Source organism: Oncorhynchus gorbuscha, linkage group LG14 (genome assembly GCF_021184085.1).
Source record: "Oncorhynchus gorbuscha isolate QuinsamMale2020 ecotype Even-year linkage group LG14, OgorEven_v1.0, whole genome shotgun sequence".
Classification (NCBI taxonomy): Eukaryota; Metazoa; Chordata; class Actinopteri; order Salmoniformes; family Salmonidae; genus Oncorhynchus; species Oncorhynchus gorbuscha.
In genome coordinates this window covers 59,773,110-59,792,681 of record NC_060186.1, presented here as the reverse complement: position 1 = coordinate 59,792,681, position 19,572 = coordinate 59,773,110, and the positions used below count along the sequence as shown (strand labels likewise).

The 19,572-nt window shown below is 44.6% G+C and overlaps 1 protein-coding gene across 4 annotated transcripts in view; it reads right to left on the bottom strand.

Moving 5' to 3' along the window:
• LOC123995242 (metabotropic glutamate receptor 1-like) overlaps positions 1–19,572 on the bottom strand; it is a 52,217-nt gene that overhangs the window by 31,749 nt on the left and 896 nt on the right. For all 4 annotated transcript variants that reach the window (XM_046298699.1, XM_046298700.1, XM_046298701.1 and 1 more), the window contains exons 2-3: positions 18,269–19,136; positions 14,937–15,189 (exon numbers count right to left, since the gene is read on the bottom strand). In XM_046298699.1, the coding sequence (XP_046154655.1) occupies positions 14,937–15,189; positions 18,269–18,995 (980 nt within the window). In that variant the 5' untranslated portion in view covers positions 18,996–19,136. The remainder of the gene's footprint in view (positions 1–14,936; positions 15,190–18,268; positions 19,137–19,572) is intronic.

The window sequence follows — 19,572 nt, the reverse complement described above, 5'->3', positions numbered from 1 at the left end:
ATTTTGTTCTCATTCTCACTCAGATACCATATTAACATGGCATATGTCATGGCAAAATGTGTAGAATTGTAGGAAATTGTAAGAAAAACAGCACCCTTCACTTCACAGCCTTCTCTGAGAAAAGGGTACAAATATAAGCTGTAAGGCAGGAATCACAGGCAAGCCTCGTCTGTCCCACTATACTGACCTACTTCACTATAATGCACCCCATGCTGGTTGCCCAGGCTGTCCCAGGCTGTCCTAGGCCTACCCAAGCAACACTGGGGATGAGGGATGCCAGTACAGGAGTAAATCCAGAAGCAGGTGAGAAGTCTCCCTATCAAATGTCCATAATGTAGCCCTACATTACCTGACTACATAGGTCCTTATTCAATCTGAACCATTATCAGTGATTGCAGAGCCAAGTCCTAATCTAATGAGAAAGTAGCCCATTCATTTAGGGAGATAATGAATCTGCTCACTCCATTCTGTTCTGGCTGTGCAATAATGAATATGCAGGAATTGCTTCCTGTTCTTTCATTCCTCAGAGATGGAGATCGGGAAGAGGAGAGATAAAAGCCTGTGAAAAGCAGGACACAGCTAAATATGTCGTCGTACTCCTCTCTCTCTCTCTCTCCCTCTCTCTGCCTCCTTAAATGTTTCATTTATTTAAGCTGGGAGAAAAACCAGAGCCCAGTCGTTAAGGAAATGGAAAAGGCACTGCCTCACAGAGAGAGGGGAGAGAGAGAGGGGAGAGACAGAGAGAGACAGAAAATACTGATTCACCTCCATCTCTCAGACATAAAAGTCCCTGGGCTGCTAATGTGCCTGTCTTCCTGTCTGTCTCTGCCTGCCTATCTCCATTTTGCAAAATAAAATTGAAGAGTGTGAAGGATTTATGGTTGCCATACAAAATAGGAAACAGACAAAAATCTAAATGAAAAAAAGACTGGGGCTAAAATGAGTGAGTACAACAAGTGGAAAAGCAGCTTATGCAAATGTCTGTAGTAATAACAGCATTGATGCAGGCAGCATTAGAGGGGGAGATATAGGATATGAATACTAATTGCGAGCAGGTGGGTGGGACTGACTCTGCTCCCCACACAGTCATTCTAATGGGGGAGGTTGGGTAATGGATAGAACAGGCACTGGTGGTGATGACTAAAGGTAGATATGATGCGGCTAACAGCCAACACCGTTGAGGGAAATAGTCTCTTAGCAGTGTTTCTTCACCCCACTAATCACTACTTTGTGTGTCAATCATGATCAAACAGACAGATTCACCGCTGAGCTAACAGAACTGTACTTTACCCCGTGGATAACTAAGTCAAATCAGTAAGAAGGTCAGGCATATTATTCCATACAAGAAAGAGATATACTATGAGTGAGAGGAGACAGCTCGCAAGGGTTCTAGAGTCACAGATGTGCTTCTCTCCACAGCTCAGTCCGCTATGCTGGGAGGCTGTGTAGAGTAGACCAGTGTCTGTAGCTCACTCCGGGGTCAGAGCTCAACGTGTGATAATAGTTCCTTCTCCCCAGATCTATGATTCCTTCTACGGGACGTCCCACTGACATGAGGTGCTAGTGCCCCCTTGTGATGCGACATCTGTTCAGTATTCACACCCAAGCACATCCTGGGTTTGAATATACAGTTCCTCTCACATGCCTCCAACACCAGCCAAGACATCATGCCATCAGACATCAAATCTAACGCCAAGTCACTAATCAGAACCCTAAACCCCGAAGGTCTGGTCTGAACCTGGGACCCATGGCTGTGATAAGAACGATAGAACTAATCCTGAACCATACATCTCTTTAGACAAACCCAACCACACAACAGGCAGGATCAAATTCATTCATTTTTCTATCTACTGACGGCCAGGGAACAAAATGTAATTGAATAAATAATGCCGCAAGTAATATACTTTCATCCATTCAGCGAGGGAGGAGCATTCATTCTTGTTTAAGCTCAATGGAAACCTTCATTTTAATTGAAGGAATCACTTGCTCATGCTATTGCTAGGCACAATGACCACCCAGACAATCTAAGTTAGGGAACCAGACATGTAAAATACCTGCTTGGGTGATTCACTCTCAATGGGAAATCCATGGGTGGCTGCATGTAAACGCTACTCCACGAAACATGTTTTAAGAAAGTCAATATTTGAGTTACCTAAGATGATCCTGAGTAACGTTTTAATGTTCAGCCAAAAAGAAAGGGGGGAGACTCGTTTCCTGGGCTGTCGGATGTCATCAATGAAAAACTGCTCATTTATTGTGATCTAGTGCTGCATAAGTGTATGACAGTCAGAAGAGAGAGATAGAAGGGGATATTAAGTCTGTAACAAAGAGCTCCCAGACAATGAGAGCCATTCACCATAGTGACATGGCATGCAACATCACACCCAACCTAACTACTTTCCACTTTTGCTTAGCTGTGCCTTGACACATAATACAATTGCTTACCAATCACATTCACTTTCTGAATACATTTATCTATCTATTGCTGACATGAAACTGGCTGAAGTCATGAAAAACACTTTGATTCAAAGTACAGACCGAGGCATTGTTTTAATCCCCAGAGGTCTCTACAGACAGATCTGTCATGCACAGATTGCGACAGGGCCCAAAAGATTGACATAAACGTCCAGAGCAAAAGATACAACACGCTGTAGTGAAACCATGGACACGATCAATCTGCAACAGTCTGATTCCTTCCCTCGCTAGCTACCCTCTGCAACATCACAGAGAGACGGAGACAAAGGACGAGCCATATGACTGAGAATAGGATAGAAGAGCAGAGGAGAGTGAGTTGGGGAGATAGGGTTGTGGGGCAGGCCTAGGGCTGCAGGAATAAAGTAAGTATTCCCGTATGAGAGTGCACCTGGCCCTCGTCTGAAGAGCAGGCGAGTGTTCAACAGCAGGGATGTAAAACAAGAGTTCTCAGACTCTAAACCTGCCCATCTGCCTGTCTGTATCTCTCTCTGTCTGATTCTCCTTCTTTCTCTCAGGCCCTTTCTCTCTCTCACACTGTGATTTTATGTATTACTGTCAGCCATAGAGAGAGATCCTCTACCCCCTCACTCTCTCTGTCTCTCTCTCTCTCTCTCCATTTCTTGTCCTCACTATGGCTCACTCAAGTCACTCTGCCTCTATCACACTCCCTATTTCAACTATGAGCCCTCCTAACCTTGTTTCATCTCTGTCTCTCTCTGTATCTCTGCCTGTCTTTCACACTCCCTCTAAAACCCTAAACTCTAAATTAAATCTCTCTAAATTAAATCTCTCTCTCTCTCTCTCTCTCTCTCTCTCTCTCTCTCTCTCTCTCTCTCTCTCTCTCTCTCTCTCTCTCTCTCTGTCTCACAAACACACATACACATCAACAGCTTCTAACTCGGCTGGCAGGCGAGGGCACAAATTAGCATGGAATAGCAGGCTGTGTTTTGATGAGCTAATATCTGTCAACCAACCTCCAAGCCTGTGACCATGACACTGTAGCCAAGCTTTACACACACACACACACACACACACACACACACACACACACACACACACACACACACACACACACACACACACACACACACACACACACACACACACACACACACACACACACACACACACACACACACACACACACACACACACAGGTTTGGCGTATGTGATGCTCCATCAGTCTTTCTTTCTTTCTTTCTTTCTTTCTTTCTCTCTCTCTCTCTCTCTCTCTCTCTCTCTCTCTCTCTCTCTCTCTCTCTCTCTCTCTCTCTCTCTCTCTCTCTCTCTCATCTCTCCCTCTCTGTCTCTCTCTCCACTCTCTCTCACTCCTATCTCTCTCACTCCATTCTCCATCTCTTTAACTCCTCTCTCTCTCACTCCTCTCTATCTCACTCCTCTGTTCTCTCTCTCTCTTTCTCTCTCTCTCTCTCTCGGTCTCTCTCAATCTCTCTCTCTCTTTCACTCCTCTCTCTCTATCTCTCTCTCTCCTCTCTCTCACTTTCTCGTTCACTTTATTAATCTCTCTCACTCCTCTCACTCCTCGTTCTCTCTCTTCTCTTACTCATCTCTCTCTCCGGTCTCTCTCAATCCCTTCTCTCACTCCTCTCTCACTCCTCTCTCTCCCCTCTTTCTCACTCCTGTCTCTCTCTTTCACTTTATTTATCTCTCTCATGCCTCTCCCTCCTCTTGCTCTCTCCTCTCTCTCACACGCATCTCACTCCTCTCTCTCTCCTCTCACGCCTCTCACTCTCTCTCTCTCTCTCTCTCTCTCTCTCTCTCTCTCTCTCTCTCTCTCTCTCTCTCTCTCTCTCTCTCTCTCTCTCTTTCTCTGTCTCACACTCCTCTCTCACTCTCTCTCACTCATCTCTCTCTTTCACTCCTATCTCTCTCTATCTCTCACTTTCACTCCGTTCTCTCTCTATCTCTCCCCTCTCTCTCACTCCTCTCTCTCACTTTCTCGTTCACTTTCTCATTCACTTTATTAATCTCTCTCACTCCTCTCACTCCTCTTTCTCTCTCTTCTCTTTCTCTTACTCATCTCTCTCTCCGGTCTCTCTCAATCCCTTCTCTCACTCCTCTCTCTCCCCTCTTTCTCACTCCTGTCTCTCTCTTTCACTTTATTTATCTCTCTCATGCCTCTCACTCCTCTTGCTCTCTCCTCTCTCTCACACGCATCTCACTCCTCTCTCTCTCTCTCTCTCTCTCTTTCTCTGTCTCACACTCCTCTCACTCTCTCTCACTCATCTCTCTCTTTCACTCCTATCTCTCTCTATCTCTCCCCTCTATCTCACATTCCTCTCTCTCACTCATTTATCTATCTATCTATCTATCTATATATATCTCTACTCTCTCTCTCACTGCTCCCTCTCACTCTCTCTCTTTAACTTCATTATCTCTCACTCTTACTCCTCTCACTCCTCTCTCTCTCTCTCTCTCTCACTACTCTCTCACTCCTGTCTCCTCTCTCTCTCACTCCTCTCTTCTCTCTCACTCTCTCTCTCTCTCTCTCCTGTCTCTCTCTCTCTCTCACTCTCTCTCTTCTTTATTTCTCTCTCTCTCTCTTTCTCTCTCTACTCTCTCAATCTCTCTTTCTTTATTTCTCTCTCTGTCTCACTCCTCTTGCTCTCTCGCTCTCTCTCTCTCACTCTCTCTCTCTCTTTCACTCTCTCTCTCTCTCTATCTCTCTCTCTCTCTCTCACTTTCTTTCTCTCTCTACTCTCTCTCTCTCTTTCACTTTATTTATATCTCTCACTCCTCTTTCTCTCTCTACTCTCTCAATCTCTCTTTCACTTTATTTATATCTCTCTCACTCCCCTTTCTCTCTCTACTCTCTCAATCTCTCTTTCACTTTATTTATATCTCTCACTCCTCTTTCTCTCTCTACTCTCTCTCTCGCTTTCACTTTATTTATCTCTCACTCCTCTTTCTCTCTCTACTCTCTCAATCTCTCTTTCACTTTATTTATATCTCTCACTCCTCTTTCTCTCTCTACTCTCTCAATCTCTCTTTTACTTTATTTCTCTCTCTCACTCCTCTTTCTCTCTCACTCCTGTCTCTCTCTATCACTTTATTTATATCTCTCTCACTCCTCTTTCTCTCTCTACTCTCTCAATCTCTCTTTCACTTTATTTCTCTCTCTCTCACTCCTCTTTCTCTCTCTACTCTCTCAATCTCTTTCTCTCTCTCACTCTCTTCTCTCTGTCTCTCTCTCTCTCTCACTCTCTCTTTCACTTTATTTATATCTCTCACTCATCTCTCTCTTTCACTCTCTCTCTCTCTCTCTCTCTCTATCTCTCTTTATTTATCTCTCTATCTCTCTCTCTCTCTCTCTCACTCATTTATCTCTCTCAATCTCTCTTTCACTTTATTTATATATCTCTCTACTCTCTCTCTCTCTTTCACTTTATTTATCTCTCTCCTCTCTTTCTCTCTCTCTCTTCAATCTCTCTTTCACTTTATTATATCTCTCTCTCCTCTTTCTCTCTACTCTCTCAATCTCTCTTTCACTTTATTTATATCTCTCTCCTCTTTCTCTCTCTCTCTCTCTCTCTTTCTTTATTTATCTCTCACTCCCTTTCTCTCTCTCTCTCTCAATCTCTCTTTCATTTATTTATATCTCTCACTCCTCTTTCTCTCTCTACTCTCTCAATCTCTCTTTTACTTTATTTCTCTTTATTTCTCTCTCTATCACTTTATTTATATCCTCTTTCCTCTTTCTCTCTCTACTCTCTCAATCTCTCTTTCTTTATTTTCTTTACTCCTCTTTCTCTCTCTACTCTTTCTCTCTCTTACGGCTCTCACTCCTCTTGCTCTCTACGCTCTCTCTCTCACGCCTCTCTCTCTCTCTCTCTCAATCTCTCTTTCTCTCTCTCTCTCTCTCTCTCTCTACTCTCTCAATCTCTCTTTCACTTTATTTTATCTCTCTCTTTCTCTCTCCTCTCTCTCTTTATTTAATCTCACTCCTCTTTCTCTCTTTCACTTTTATTTATATCTCTCACTCCTCTTTCTCTCTCTACTCTCTCAATCTCTCTTTCACTTTATTTATATCTCTCTCACTCCTCTTTCTCTCTCTACTCTCTCAATCTCTCTTTCACTTTACTTATATCTCTCTCACTCCTCTTTCTCTCTCTACTCTCTCAATCTCTCTTTCACTTTATTTATATCTCTCACTCCTCTTTCTCTCTCTACTCTCTCAATCTCTCTTTCACTTTATTTTATATCTCTCACTCCTCTTTCTCTCTCTACTCTCTCAATCTCTCTTTCACTTTATTTATATCTCTCTTTCTCCTCTTTCTCTCTCTTTCACTCTCACTCAATCTCTCTTTCACTTTATTTATATCTCTCACTCCTCTTTCTCTCTCTACTCTCTCAATCTCTCTTTCACTTTATTTCTCTCTCTCACTCCTCTTTCTCTCTCTACTCTCTCAATCTCTCTTTCACTTTATTTCTCTCTCTTACGGCTCTCACTCCTCTTGCTCTCTCCTCCTCTTTCTCTCTCTCTCTCAATCTCTCTTTCACTTTATTTTCTCTCTCTCTCTCTCTCTCTCTCTCACTTTCTTTCTCTCTCGTACTCCTCTCTCTCTCTCTTTCACTTGATTTATTTCTCTCTCTCTCTCTCTCTCTCACTTTCTTTCTCTCTCTCACTCTCTCACACTTTCTTTCTCTCTCTCACTGTCTCTCACTTTCTTCTCTCTCTCACTCCTTTTTCTTTCTCTCTTCACTCTAACTCATCTCTCTCTCCTCTCTCTCACTCCTCTCTCTCTCCCCTCTGTCTTTCAATTTATTTATCTCTCTCTCACTCCTCTCACTCCTCTTGCTCTCTCACTCCTCTCACTCCTCTCTCTCTCTTATTCCTCTCTCTCGCTCTCTCCCCTCTCTCCTCTCACGCACTCTCTCTCACTTTTTTCTCTCTCTCACTCCTCTCTTTCTTTCTTTCACTCTTTCTCTTCCTCTCTCACTCCTCGCTCTCTCTGACCCAAAAGCATGTGGCGCTAAGCCACCAGTTTCATTCTCTCTCCCATAGAGACCTCCACACCAATTAAAAAAGACCCACTCTCCTATGGAGAGGAAAGAAAGAGAGCGAGGAAGGAAGGAATAGGGAAGGAGAGAAGAGAGAGAGTGGGAAACACTGGAGCTTCATTAGGATGGATAATTAATATGGAAAAGAGAGAGTGCCTCTGTTTCCCCTCCAAAAACCACTGAATTCCCATAGAATAGAATGTGACACAAACAACACAAAGACAACCTGACGAAGGCAACTGATTTCTCTTCATCCCTGCTGTTTAGACATAACAGCCTCCATCTCCAGAGCTGTGAGAGAAAAGAGGAGCAACAGAAGGGCTCTCCACGAAGATGGCCCTGATGATGGAGCAGCGTTTGGGCAATGTTTTGAGAAGTGTTCATCAAATCCACTAAGAATGGTACTTACCCTGGCTACTGCCCCCCCCTATCACTCTGCCTGTCTCATCAATGTCCTCCTCCTCAGACATAAGCCTGGCAGCTAGAAGAACCAATGTCCTACAACCAACCTCCACACCCCAAAAATCCCCAATAAATAGAGAGGATGTCATGCACCATGAAAGGAGACAGTGGAGGTCAGGTTTGAGACATCACTTTTGATGACAACAGAGGATTGTCCTTGTCCTTGAAGGTCTTGATTAGGGTTGCAAAGCTACCGGGAATATACCAAAATTACCAGAATCTTCTGAAATGTTGGTAATCAACATATAAGTTACGGCAATTTATGGTACCTTTGGTCATTTAAACTTGAATAACTTTTAATAAATGTATTCATGGCAATTTTTTTTTAATCCTCTTATTTTATTATTATTTTTATCTATTTTACATGTAATAAGGCCACACAAAGGGGCAGAGATAATATATAATATATATTAGATTAGATAGATTATATATATATAATCTTATAAAATACCCCTCAAAAACTTGAAAGTTACCAAAATTTGGGTACTTTACTGTTAAACTAAAGTTTTTAGTAATATACCCTCCCTTTGCAACCCTGGTCTTGAGGGTGTACTGGATGTTTGTCACACTGTGAATGTATCTCTCCATTTCCCCCCTTCCTCTTCTTCTAATGGGAGAGATTCATGCTGGAGTCACCCAGCGTTGACACATAGAGAGCCTCTCAGACAACGATGGCAACGTGTTCCATAATCAAGACTTCTACAAATACTCAGCCCTGCCACTTCCACGCTGACAGATCGCAATCTCTGCTCAGTCAGTCTATGTTTCTAGGCGTTTGTTACTATTCAGATCCTGTTATCCTGTTGTGCCTGTTTTCCTTGCGTGACGCTGCTTTCCTCTCTGCTACAGTTCTGCCCTCTCTGACTCTGGTCCCTGTCTCCAGTCCCACATCTCGTCATCCTGCTACTCTGTCCTGGATTCCCCACTCTACTACTCCCTTGGATTCCTCTGCTTACCCTGTCTCAACCACTCTTGCTCCAGCCTCAGCCTCTGCACCTGGTTTCCAGAAACCTGCCCGAGCTTCCCCTGACCTGCACTCCATCTCCCCCTGTGTGTCAATAAATACCTGGGTTACTTCATGCCAGTCTCCTCATCTGAGTCTGCTCTTGAGTTCCCCTGTTCCACTCCGTGTATCACCTTTGAAGGCTTTGTGGATATACTTGTGAAGATCACTTTCAACAAATCTTTCTTTTCATACCGGTACGCTTATAGCCACAGTATGTACCTAGTATGTGATACTGGTAGGTCCTCATAGTCTGTGGAATGTTTTATGTAGTGGATATAGGTGATTATCCTACAATGCCCTTGCCAATTCTTAAGGTCTCCAAAAGCTACATATGAAGAGACAGCACTTCCTCTCCAGTTTTGTGTCTCTAACAGATACAAATTATTAATTACTGGCAAACATTTCTCACTGGCACTAGTGGTATCTGCTTTAATTCCACTTGGTTCCACTTGGTTTAATTCCACTCCAATTTGCATACCGCCCAAACAGATCCACAGATGATGCAATCTCTATTGCACTCCACCGTGCCCTTTCCCACCTGGACAAAAGGAACACCTACGTGAAAATGCTATTCATTGACTACAGCTCAGCGTTCAACACCATAGTACCCTCAAAGCTCATCACTAAGCTAAGGATCCTGGGGCTAAACACCTCCCTCTGCAAGTGGATCCTGGACTTCCAGACAGGTCACCCCCAGGTGATGAGGGTAGGTAGCAACATATCTGTCATGCTGACCCTCAACACTGGAGCCCCTCAGGGGTGCATTCTCAGTCCCGTTCTGTACTCACTGTTCACCCACGAATGCATAGCCAGGCACGACTCCAACACCATCAAGTTTGCAGACAACACAACAATGGTAGGCCTGATCACCGACAACGATGAGACAGCCTATAGGGAGAAAGTCAGAGACCTGGCCGGGTGGTGCCAGAAGAATAACCTATCCCTCAACATAACCAAGACTAAGGAGATGAGTGTGGTCTACAGGAAAAGGAGGACCGAGCACGCCCCCATTTTCATCGACGGGGCTGTAAGGTTGAGAGCTTCAACTTCCTTGGTGTCCACATCACCAACAAACTAGAATGGTCCAAACACACCAAGACAGTCGTGAAGAGGGAACGACAAAGCCTATTCCCCCTCAGGAAACTAAAAAGATTTGGCATGGGTCCTGAGATCCTCAAAAGGTTGTACAGCTGCAACATCGAGAGCATTCTGACTGGTTGCATCACTGCCTTGTATGGCAATTGCTTGGCCTCCGACCGCAAGGCACTACACAGGGTAGTGCGTACGGCCCAGTACATCACTGGGGCTAAGCTGCCTGCCATCCAGGACCTCTATACCAGGTGGTGTCAGAGGAAGGCCCTAAAAATTGTCAGACCCCAGCCACCCCAGTCATAGACTGTTCTCTCTAGTACCGCATGGCAAGCGGTACCGGAGTGCCAAGTCTAGGACAAAAAGGCTTCTCAACAGTTTTTACCCCCAAGCCATAAGACTCCTGAACAGGTAATCAAATGACTACCCGGGCTATTTTCATTGTGTGCCCCCCCTAACCCCTCTTTTACGCTGCTGCTACTCTCTGTTTATCATATATGCATAGTCACTTTAACTATACATTCATGTACATACTACCTCAATTGTCCCGACCAACCAGTGCCCCCGCACATTGGCTAACCGGGCCATCTGCGTTGTGTCCCGCCACCCACCAACCTCTCTTTTACACTACTGCTACTCTCTATTCATCATATATGCATAGTCACTTTAACCATATCTACATGTACACTGTCACGCCTTGGTCATTGTATTTTGTGTTTTTGGTATATGTTTGGGTAAGCCAGGGTGTGACATGGGTTTATATGTTGTGTTTCGTATTGGGGTTTGTAGTAATTGGGATTGTGTATGATTAGGGGTGTGTCTAGTTAGGCGTGGCTGCCCGGGGCAATTCTCAATCAGAGTCAGGTGCTTGTCATTGTCTCTGATTGAGAACCGTATTTAGACAGCCTGACTTTTGCGTTGTAATTTGTGGGTGTTTGTTCCTGTCTTAGTGTTGTAGTCACCAGATAGGCTGTAATAGGTTTCACGTTTCGTTTGTTGTTTTCATATACAGTTATTTCATGTACCGCGATTATTTTCATTAAAGTCATGAGTAACCTACACGCTGCATTTCGGTCTGACTCTCTTCATACAACAGACGAACGTCGTTACATACATAATATCTCAATCAGCCCGACTAACCGGTGCCTGTCTATAGCCTCTCTACTGTCTATAGCCTCTCTACTGTCTCTACTGTCTATAGCCTCTCTACTGTCTATAGCCTCTCTACTGTCTATAGCCTCTCTACTGTCTAGCCTCTACTGTCTATAGCCTCTCTACTGTCTATAGCCTACTGTCTATAGCCTCTCTACTGTCTATAGCCTCGCTACTGTCTATAGCCTCTCTACTGTCTATAGCCTCTCTACTGTCTATAGCCTCTCTACTGTCTATAGCCTCTCTACTGTCTATAGCCTCTCTACTGTCTATAGCCTCGCTACTGTCTATAGCCTCGCTACTGTCTATAGCCCTACTGTCTACTGTCTATAGCTGTCTCGCTACTGTCTATAGCCTCTCTACTGTCTATAGCCTCGCTACTGTCTATACTGTCCTCTCTACTGTCTATAGCCTCTGTCTATACTGTCTATAGCCTCTCTACTGTCTATAGCCTCTCTACTGTCTATAGCCTACTGTCTACTGTCTATAGCCTCTCTACTGTCTATAGCCTCGCTACTGTCTATAGCCTCTCTACTGTCTATAGCCTCTCTACTGTCTATAGCCTCTCTACTGTCTATAGCTACTGTCTATAGCCTCTCTACTGTCTATAGCCTCGCTACTGTCTATAGCCTCTACTGTCTACTGTCTATAGCCTCTCTACTGTCTATAGCCTACTGTCTATAGCCTCTACTGTCTATACTGTCTATAGCCTCTCTACTGTCTATAGCCTCTCTACTGTCTATAGCCTCTACTGTCTATAGCCTCTCTACTGTCTATAGCCTCTCTACTGTCTCTAGCCTCTCTACTGTCTATAGCCTCGCTACTGTCTATAGCCTCTCTACTGTCTATAGCCTCTCCTCTCTACTGTCTATAGCCTCGCTACTGTCTATAGCCTGTCTACTGTCTATAGCCTCTCTACTGTCTATAGCCTCTCTACTGTCTATAGCCTCTCTACTGCCTGTCTATCTACTGTCTATAGCTCTCTACTGTCTAGCCTGCTACTGTCTATAGCCTCTCTACTGTCTATAGCCTCGCTACTGTCTATAGCCTCTCTACTGTCTATAGCCTCTCTACTGTCTATAGCCTCGCTACTGTCTATAGCCTCTCTACTGTCTATAGCTGTCTCTCTACTGTCTATAGCCTCCTCTGTCTACTGTCTATAGCTACTGTCTCTACTGTCTATAGCCTGTCTATAGCCTCTCTACTGTCTATAGCCTCTGTCTACTGTCTATAGCCTCTCTACTGTCTATAGCCTGTCTATAGCCTCGCTACTGTCTATAGCCTCTCTACTGTCTATAGCCTCTCTACTGTCTATAGCCTCTCTACTGTCTATAGCCTCTACTGTCTATAGCCTCGCTACTCTAGCCTCTCTACTGTCTATAGCCTCTCTACTGTCTATAGCCTCTCTACTGTCTATAGCCTCTACTGTCTATAGCCTCTCTACTGTCTATAGCCTGTCTAGCCTCTACTGTCTATAGCCTCTCTACTGTCTATAGCCTCTCTACTGTCTATAGCCTCTCTACTGTCTATAGCCTCTCTACTGTCTATAGCCTCTCTACTGTCTATAGCCTCTGTCTATAGCCTACTGTCTATAGCCTCTCTACTGTCTATAGCCTCTCTACTGTCTAGCCTCTAGCCTCGCTACTGTCTATAGCCTCTCTACTGTCTATAGCCTCGCTACTGTCTATAGCCTCTCTACTGTCTATAGCCTCTCTACTGTCTATAGCCTCTCTACTGTCTATAGCCTCTCTACTGTCTATAGCCTCTCTACTGTCTATAGCCTCTCTACTGTCTATAGCCTCTCTACTGTCTATAGCCTCTCTACTGTCTATAGCCTCTCTACTGTCCTCGCTACTGTCTATAGCCTCGCTACTGTCTATAGCCTCTCTACTGTCTATAGCCTCTCTACTGTCTATAGCCTCTCTACTGTCTATAGCCTCTCTACTGTCTATAGCCTCTCTACTGTCTATAGCTACTGTCTATAGCCTCTCTACTGTCTATAGCTACTGTCTATAGCCTCGCTACTGTCTATAGCCTCTCTACTGTCTATAGCCTCTCTACTGTCTATAGCCTCTCTACTGTCTATAGCCTCTCTACTGTCTATAGCCTACTGTCTATAGCCTCTCTACTGTCTATAGCCTCTGTCTACTAGCCTCTATAGCCTCTCTACTGTCTATAGCCTCGCTACTGTCTATAGCCTCGCTACTGTCTATAGCCTCTCTACTGTCTGTCTATAGCCTCCTACTGTCTACTCTACTGTCTATAGCCTCTCTCTGTCTGTCGCTAGCCTCGCTACTGTCTATAGCCTCTCTACTGTCTATAGCCTCTCTACTGTCTATAGCTACTGTCTATAGCCTCTCTACTGTCTATAGCCTCGCTACTGTCTATAGCCTCGCTACTGTCTACTGTCTATAGCCTCTCTACTGTCTATAGCCTCTCTACTGTCTATAGCCTCGCTACTGTCTATAGCCTCGCTACTGTCTATAGCCTCTCTACTGTCTATAGCCTCTCTACTGTCTATAGCCTCTCTACTGTCTATAGCCTCGCTACTGTCTATAGCCTCTCTACTGTCTATAGCCTCTCTACTGTCTATAGCCTCTCTACTGTCTATAGCCTCTCTACTGTCTATAGCCTCTCTACTGTCTATAGCCTCGCTACTGTCTATAGCCTCTCTACTGTCTATAGCCTCTCTACTGTCTATAGCCTCTCTACTGTCTATAGCCTCTCTACTGTCTATAGCCTCTGTCTATAGCCTCTCTACTGTCTATAGCTCTCTACTGTCTATAGCCTCTCTACTGTCTATAGCCTCTCTACTGCTGTCTATAGCCTCGCTACTGTCTATAGCCTCTCTACTGTCTATAGCCTCGCTACTGTCTATAGCCTCTCTACTGTCTATAGCCTACTGTCTATAGCCTGTCTATAGCCTCGCTACTGTCTATAGCCTCTCTACTGTCTATAGCCTCTCTACTGTCTATAGCCTCTCTACTGTCTATAGCCTCTACTGTCTATAGCCTCTCTACTGTCTATAGCCTGTACTGTCTATAGCCTCGCTACTGTCTATAGCCTCTACTGTCTATAGCCTCTACTGTCTATAGCCTCTCTACTGTCTATAGCCTCTCTACTGTCTATAGCCTCGCTACTGTCTATAGCCTCGCTACTGTCTATAGCCTCTCTACTGTCTATAGCCTCTCTACTGTCTATAGCCTCTCTACTGTCTATAGCCTCGCTACTGTCTATAGCCTACTGTCTAGCCTGTCTATAGCCTCGCTACTGTCTATAGTCTATAGCCTCTCTACTGTCTATAGCCTCTCTACTGTCTATAGCCTCTCTACTGTCTATAGCCTCTCTACTGTCTATAGCTACTGTCTATAGCCTCTACTGTCTATAGCCTCGCTACTGTCTGCCTCTCTATAGCCTCTCTACTGTCTATAGCCTCTCTACTGTCTATAGCCTCTCTACTGTCTATAGCCTCGCTACTGTTATTTTTCACTGTCATTTTACTGTTGTTTTTATTTCTTTACTTACCTATTGTTCACCTAATACTTTTTTTGCACTATTGTTTAGACCCTGTAAGTAAGCATTTCACTGTAAGGTATTCGGCGCACGTGACAAATAAACTTTGATTTGATTTGGTTGCCTTGGTGACATGCGTGTCTGGAAGTATGCGGCACAAAGCCACCCTTTGCCCAAAACTACCCAGAAATCAGTGCCTTAAAGGCTTGTGCCTTACCTGCCAATGAGGAGGAACTCTCCTCCAGCCACACCCAGACGTCTCATGGCCATTAGGAGGCCGCGTACAGTCATTCCCTCACAGAAACACACCACCACGCGAGCCTTGGGCAGACGTTCACGGAGCTTCTTAAGCAGGCGGTCAAAGTGCTTCTCCCCAGCGTTGCTGTAGATCTTGTCAGAGTGGGCGATGCACAGACCCTCCTGGGTGGCCAGCTCCTTGAAGGCCTCCATGCCACTCTCCCCATAGTTTCCTAGGGTTCAGAGAGAAACAGAGGGGTAAGTCACCACTGCAGACACAAAATGGCCAACGAGGAGTCACCATTTTGGAACAGAAAATGCTCAAGTTCCTCCAGGCTGATAGTGACTGGATTCAGCCATACTATCAACTGTGGTAGTCTGATGACTTTGAGTCATCAGGCCGTGAGTGTATTGTGACTGTGCTGCTGTCCTGATCCATCTTCTGATATAGCCAGATAGTCTAGTGCCTACTGATTGCAATCAGGGATGCTGAATGGGGTGGAGAGGACTGCGCTACATTCTCCCATGATAACATCCTAATCAGTTGTACAAGCTTTGCAATGCTGTCTTATTTTACATAGATAGACTGTGTCTGAAATGGCATCATATTCCCTATGCAGTGCACTGCTTTTGACCAGAGCTGATGAAGCTCTGGCCAAAAGAAGTGCACTGTAGAGGAAGGGTGCCATTTGGGACACAGTCCTAGTAGTGCATGGAGGATGCTGCAAAGAGGATTATGTACATTCAAAGTGCTGGCTTCAATCAAAGATGTGTCTGCAATGTTAATGCAGTGCCTTTGTTTACACAATCATTGTCCTCATACACACCTGTCTTATTCTGAAAAATGAGAAAGGGCTGAATTGGCAGCACACTAATGCATTACTCTGGCATGATATTATAGACTAAGCTCCAATTGTTAGTTTGCCAGTATAGCAGTTCTATCTGAACAGGTGAATTCACATAATGGTTGATCAATTATAAACCCCTTCGTGCAGAAACACCATTTACCCAATACACTTAATATTCTAAACGTCAAATAGGCAAGTAGGCCTATAGTTCAAACTGAAGAGATGTGTTTAGTTAGATCCATTGAATCCAATGTTGTGGCCATCACATTGGGCAAAATGGTCCTTGTAGAAGATCAAAACAGGGGCCCTGTACTCTGACTGTGGCTACTACACATACTGTTATCCTCCACTGTTTTCCTTCACATACAACACCCTTATTATACCAACACTCTTATCTTTGGTCCCAGTGGACTGCTACCTACCAGGTCTGGTGACAGTCAGATAGCTGGCACCCCCTAGCTGAGCTTCATGGCACTTCACCTCCACTCTCTTCTGGCCCTGCCTGCCCCTCAACCTGACCGTGACCTGTGAACTTTGTGACCCCCCTACAGGTTTCTAGTCTTGAAAAAACAGACCCTAGGTAACACAGTAACTAATGTCTGGTTTCAATGATGAACTCTTTTGGCATAGAGGAACTACGTCACTGCCTCAACGTTAATAAGAGGAATAAAAACCTTCTGAGGAATCTCCCAACGAAGACATGCCAAAATGTGATTCAAAAGCGACGTTTTCAGGCACAACCTTTACAGTGGTTTTGGTTAAGATAGTTGATGCAAACTAGCCACTTGTGAAAATCACTCATTAAAAATAACCTCTGTGATTTCCATCTTGCTCGCGACTATTTTGTATTTTATTCAAGTGGATAAAGTAGTAGCATAGGCAGTGTCGTAGTTGCAAAAGAGTCCATCATTGAAACCAGACCTTCGTCACTGTGTTGCCGAGGGTCTGGTTTTCCAGACTAACTGGTTTCTAGGTTCCACCTTTACAAGCTGATTCAAAGTTTGACCCTCCCTTTAGGCCTGTCTATCACATATCCCTCTAACAACTCCCAGAATTCCTTAGTGGCCATACACTCCGCCTGTCAATCATTACCCACTCTCATCATTAGGTACATTTCATTGAGGTTTACGCTGAGGAGCCTTGGCTAATTGCTAATGGCAGAGATTTACTTGTAGTAACTACAATTTAGCTATCTCCACATCTCATTCTACCCTCTTCCACTTACAATAGTGGTAAACTGGTGAGAGTTTTATGTGATTGAGTTACATGGTGTGTGTTTGCATTGTGGAGTACTCTACTGGTATATTATCAAGTTCAGCACCCTGGACAGCACACTCACACACAGCCGATAACACCTTCAGACAAGTGCAGCTGAGAAGCTATGTGGGCTGCTGTATTGATGTGCTGATATTTCAGGTATTGAGGGGCATTGCCAGAACCCCTTCGCAAGCTGTGCTTAGACTACACATCCCTTCCAACCAGGGGTTAGATATGATGGAAACACCCTCAACACAGTAATTCCGCTACATCTGAATAGCAATAACACAGATGGGAGTTGATTTCTATCAATACACATAACGGGGGAACTTTTGTATGTATTAGTTACACACATAGAATTAGAATTACTAGTATGGATGGACCAGCGGGATTCTATTTCTATGATTCCACCCAGAGATACTTTAAATGACTATTTAATGATGTGGTTCCACCACCTGTAACCCCAGCCTGATAGTAGGCTACACCACACAGAGCAGAGGGGAAACAGTCCATTAGTGCCCCTGTTGAATATGGATAGGCTGATTGATTAATTAGACATGCTTAGGAATAATGAAGACGATAGAGCATGCCTGTTATTTTCTAATGGAATGGAATTCGCATCAAATGTAACATCCTGGGAGACATAACATCTAGCATCTTATTTCCTTTTAATATAAATAGATACCAATATACACCCAAATGCATTTCCATTCTGATAACATTGACCACAATTTGACTGAATTGTGTCTTGAGAGACTGGATGTGTTGCTGGGGTGTAGGTGTGATGAACGGCTAAAGAACCGACTTTGCCTGTGGTGTGTGAATACTTATACTGCACCAGATGTATAGTTCTGTCTGGAGAGCGGGAATTCCATTACACAGCAAGTTTCCCTCCAAAGCAATATTGCACATAGGAGCACACCCATAGCGAGGACGACAGGGAGGAGGACACACATGCTTGCTAGCAAGTACTTATCTGTGTACAAACCACATTAACAATTTATCCACCACCTCTATAGCTAGGCATATTTACCTTAACCATTATCTTATCTCAAACCCAAACACATACGAGACAAAATCAACTTGACAGCATGAATAAAACCCTCTCCAAAGCCGAGCCAGTCCTCCTATGCCTACTGGGCCTAATCCTATCCTACCCCACACACAGCTTTCAGAACCCCTGTGTTGAGTGGGTTGAGTGACTCACCCTCCGTGTGCACCGCAGACACGTAGGTCCAGTTGTAGCGTTGGACTATGTCCAGCATGGCCCGGGCCTGGAGCGTGTCAGAGGGCACGACCCGCAGGAAGTACTTAAACAGAGTCTTGTCGCTCAGGTCGATACTGGTCGCTGAGTAAGCAATCTGAGGAATGTTGAAGAGCTGTAGGAGGTTCTGTACCTGGATGGCAACGGAGCTGGAACCCGGCCCAATCACACCCGCAATAGGCTTCTTGGAGGGCGGGGGTTGATTGGACGGCGTGCCGTCTATGCACCACTTGGAGCCGTCCTTGTCATCCCGGATGGAGATGAGGGAATCCCGGATGAACTCGATGCTCTGCTCCAGGGCCACGGAGGAGTGCCAGCAGGAGTCCCGGATCTCACAGCCCAGGCTGATGTTGGGGAGCAGGAAAGGGTCGGAATTGATTCTGTCCAGGGTGTGGAACATGGCCTCCACCCGCTGGATGCCATACTGCTCCCGAACATCCCCACACTTACGATCAGCCACTTTTTCAGCAGACGGCTGGTGGTGGACGGAGAAGAGGGCACCGATTATCACATCTCCATCCATCCGGGCCACGGAGCGAGGTGCGGCTCGCGGGACTGCCGACCGCTCATAGATGTTGCTTTTGTGGGACAGCACGAGGATGTCGAAGAACAGCGTGGGAAGACACAGGAGCGCGAGGAAACCCATATTTACATGTGCCATATTCCACATCCTGTGAGCGGTGCCAGCTGCACGGGCGTACTATCCGCTCCGGGCAGTTGAGCAGAAACCTTGACAGTCTCTCAGGATATCCAGGTTTAACCCAGTGACCATTGTTTGGAAACACAGCGCCCTGAGCATATCCAAACACACCTGGAGAGAGATCATGAAAGATCAAGCAAGATTGTGAAGGCAGCAACAGATATGCAACGTCTTACAGTTATCATATAGTCTCTATATTACATGGGTTTGAAAATAATGGTGGCCTCTCGCAATAAACACGAGCATATTCTTATTCAATTGACTAGGTTCATAGCCCAAACACAACATGCCTACTAGAAATAAGGCTAATTCAGTATCCATTTACAAACAAGAACTGCAGAACATAAAATAAGAATTCGACTAAATTCAATATACTTTATTTATCCCACGGGGGCAATTATCATTACAAGTTTATTGAGAATAACACTGAAGTCAATTTTTTTTAGTCGTTCGATTGTCTCAGACAGGTAACATAAATTATAGCATACTTAAAATTTGAGACAGTTTATCATCGTTTCCCCCAAGTTCCCCATAAGAGCATATGGCA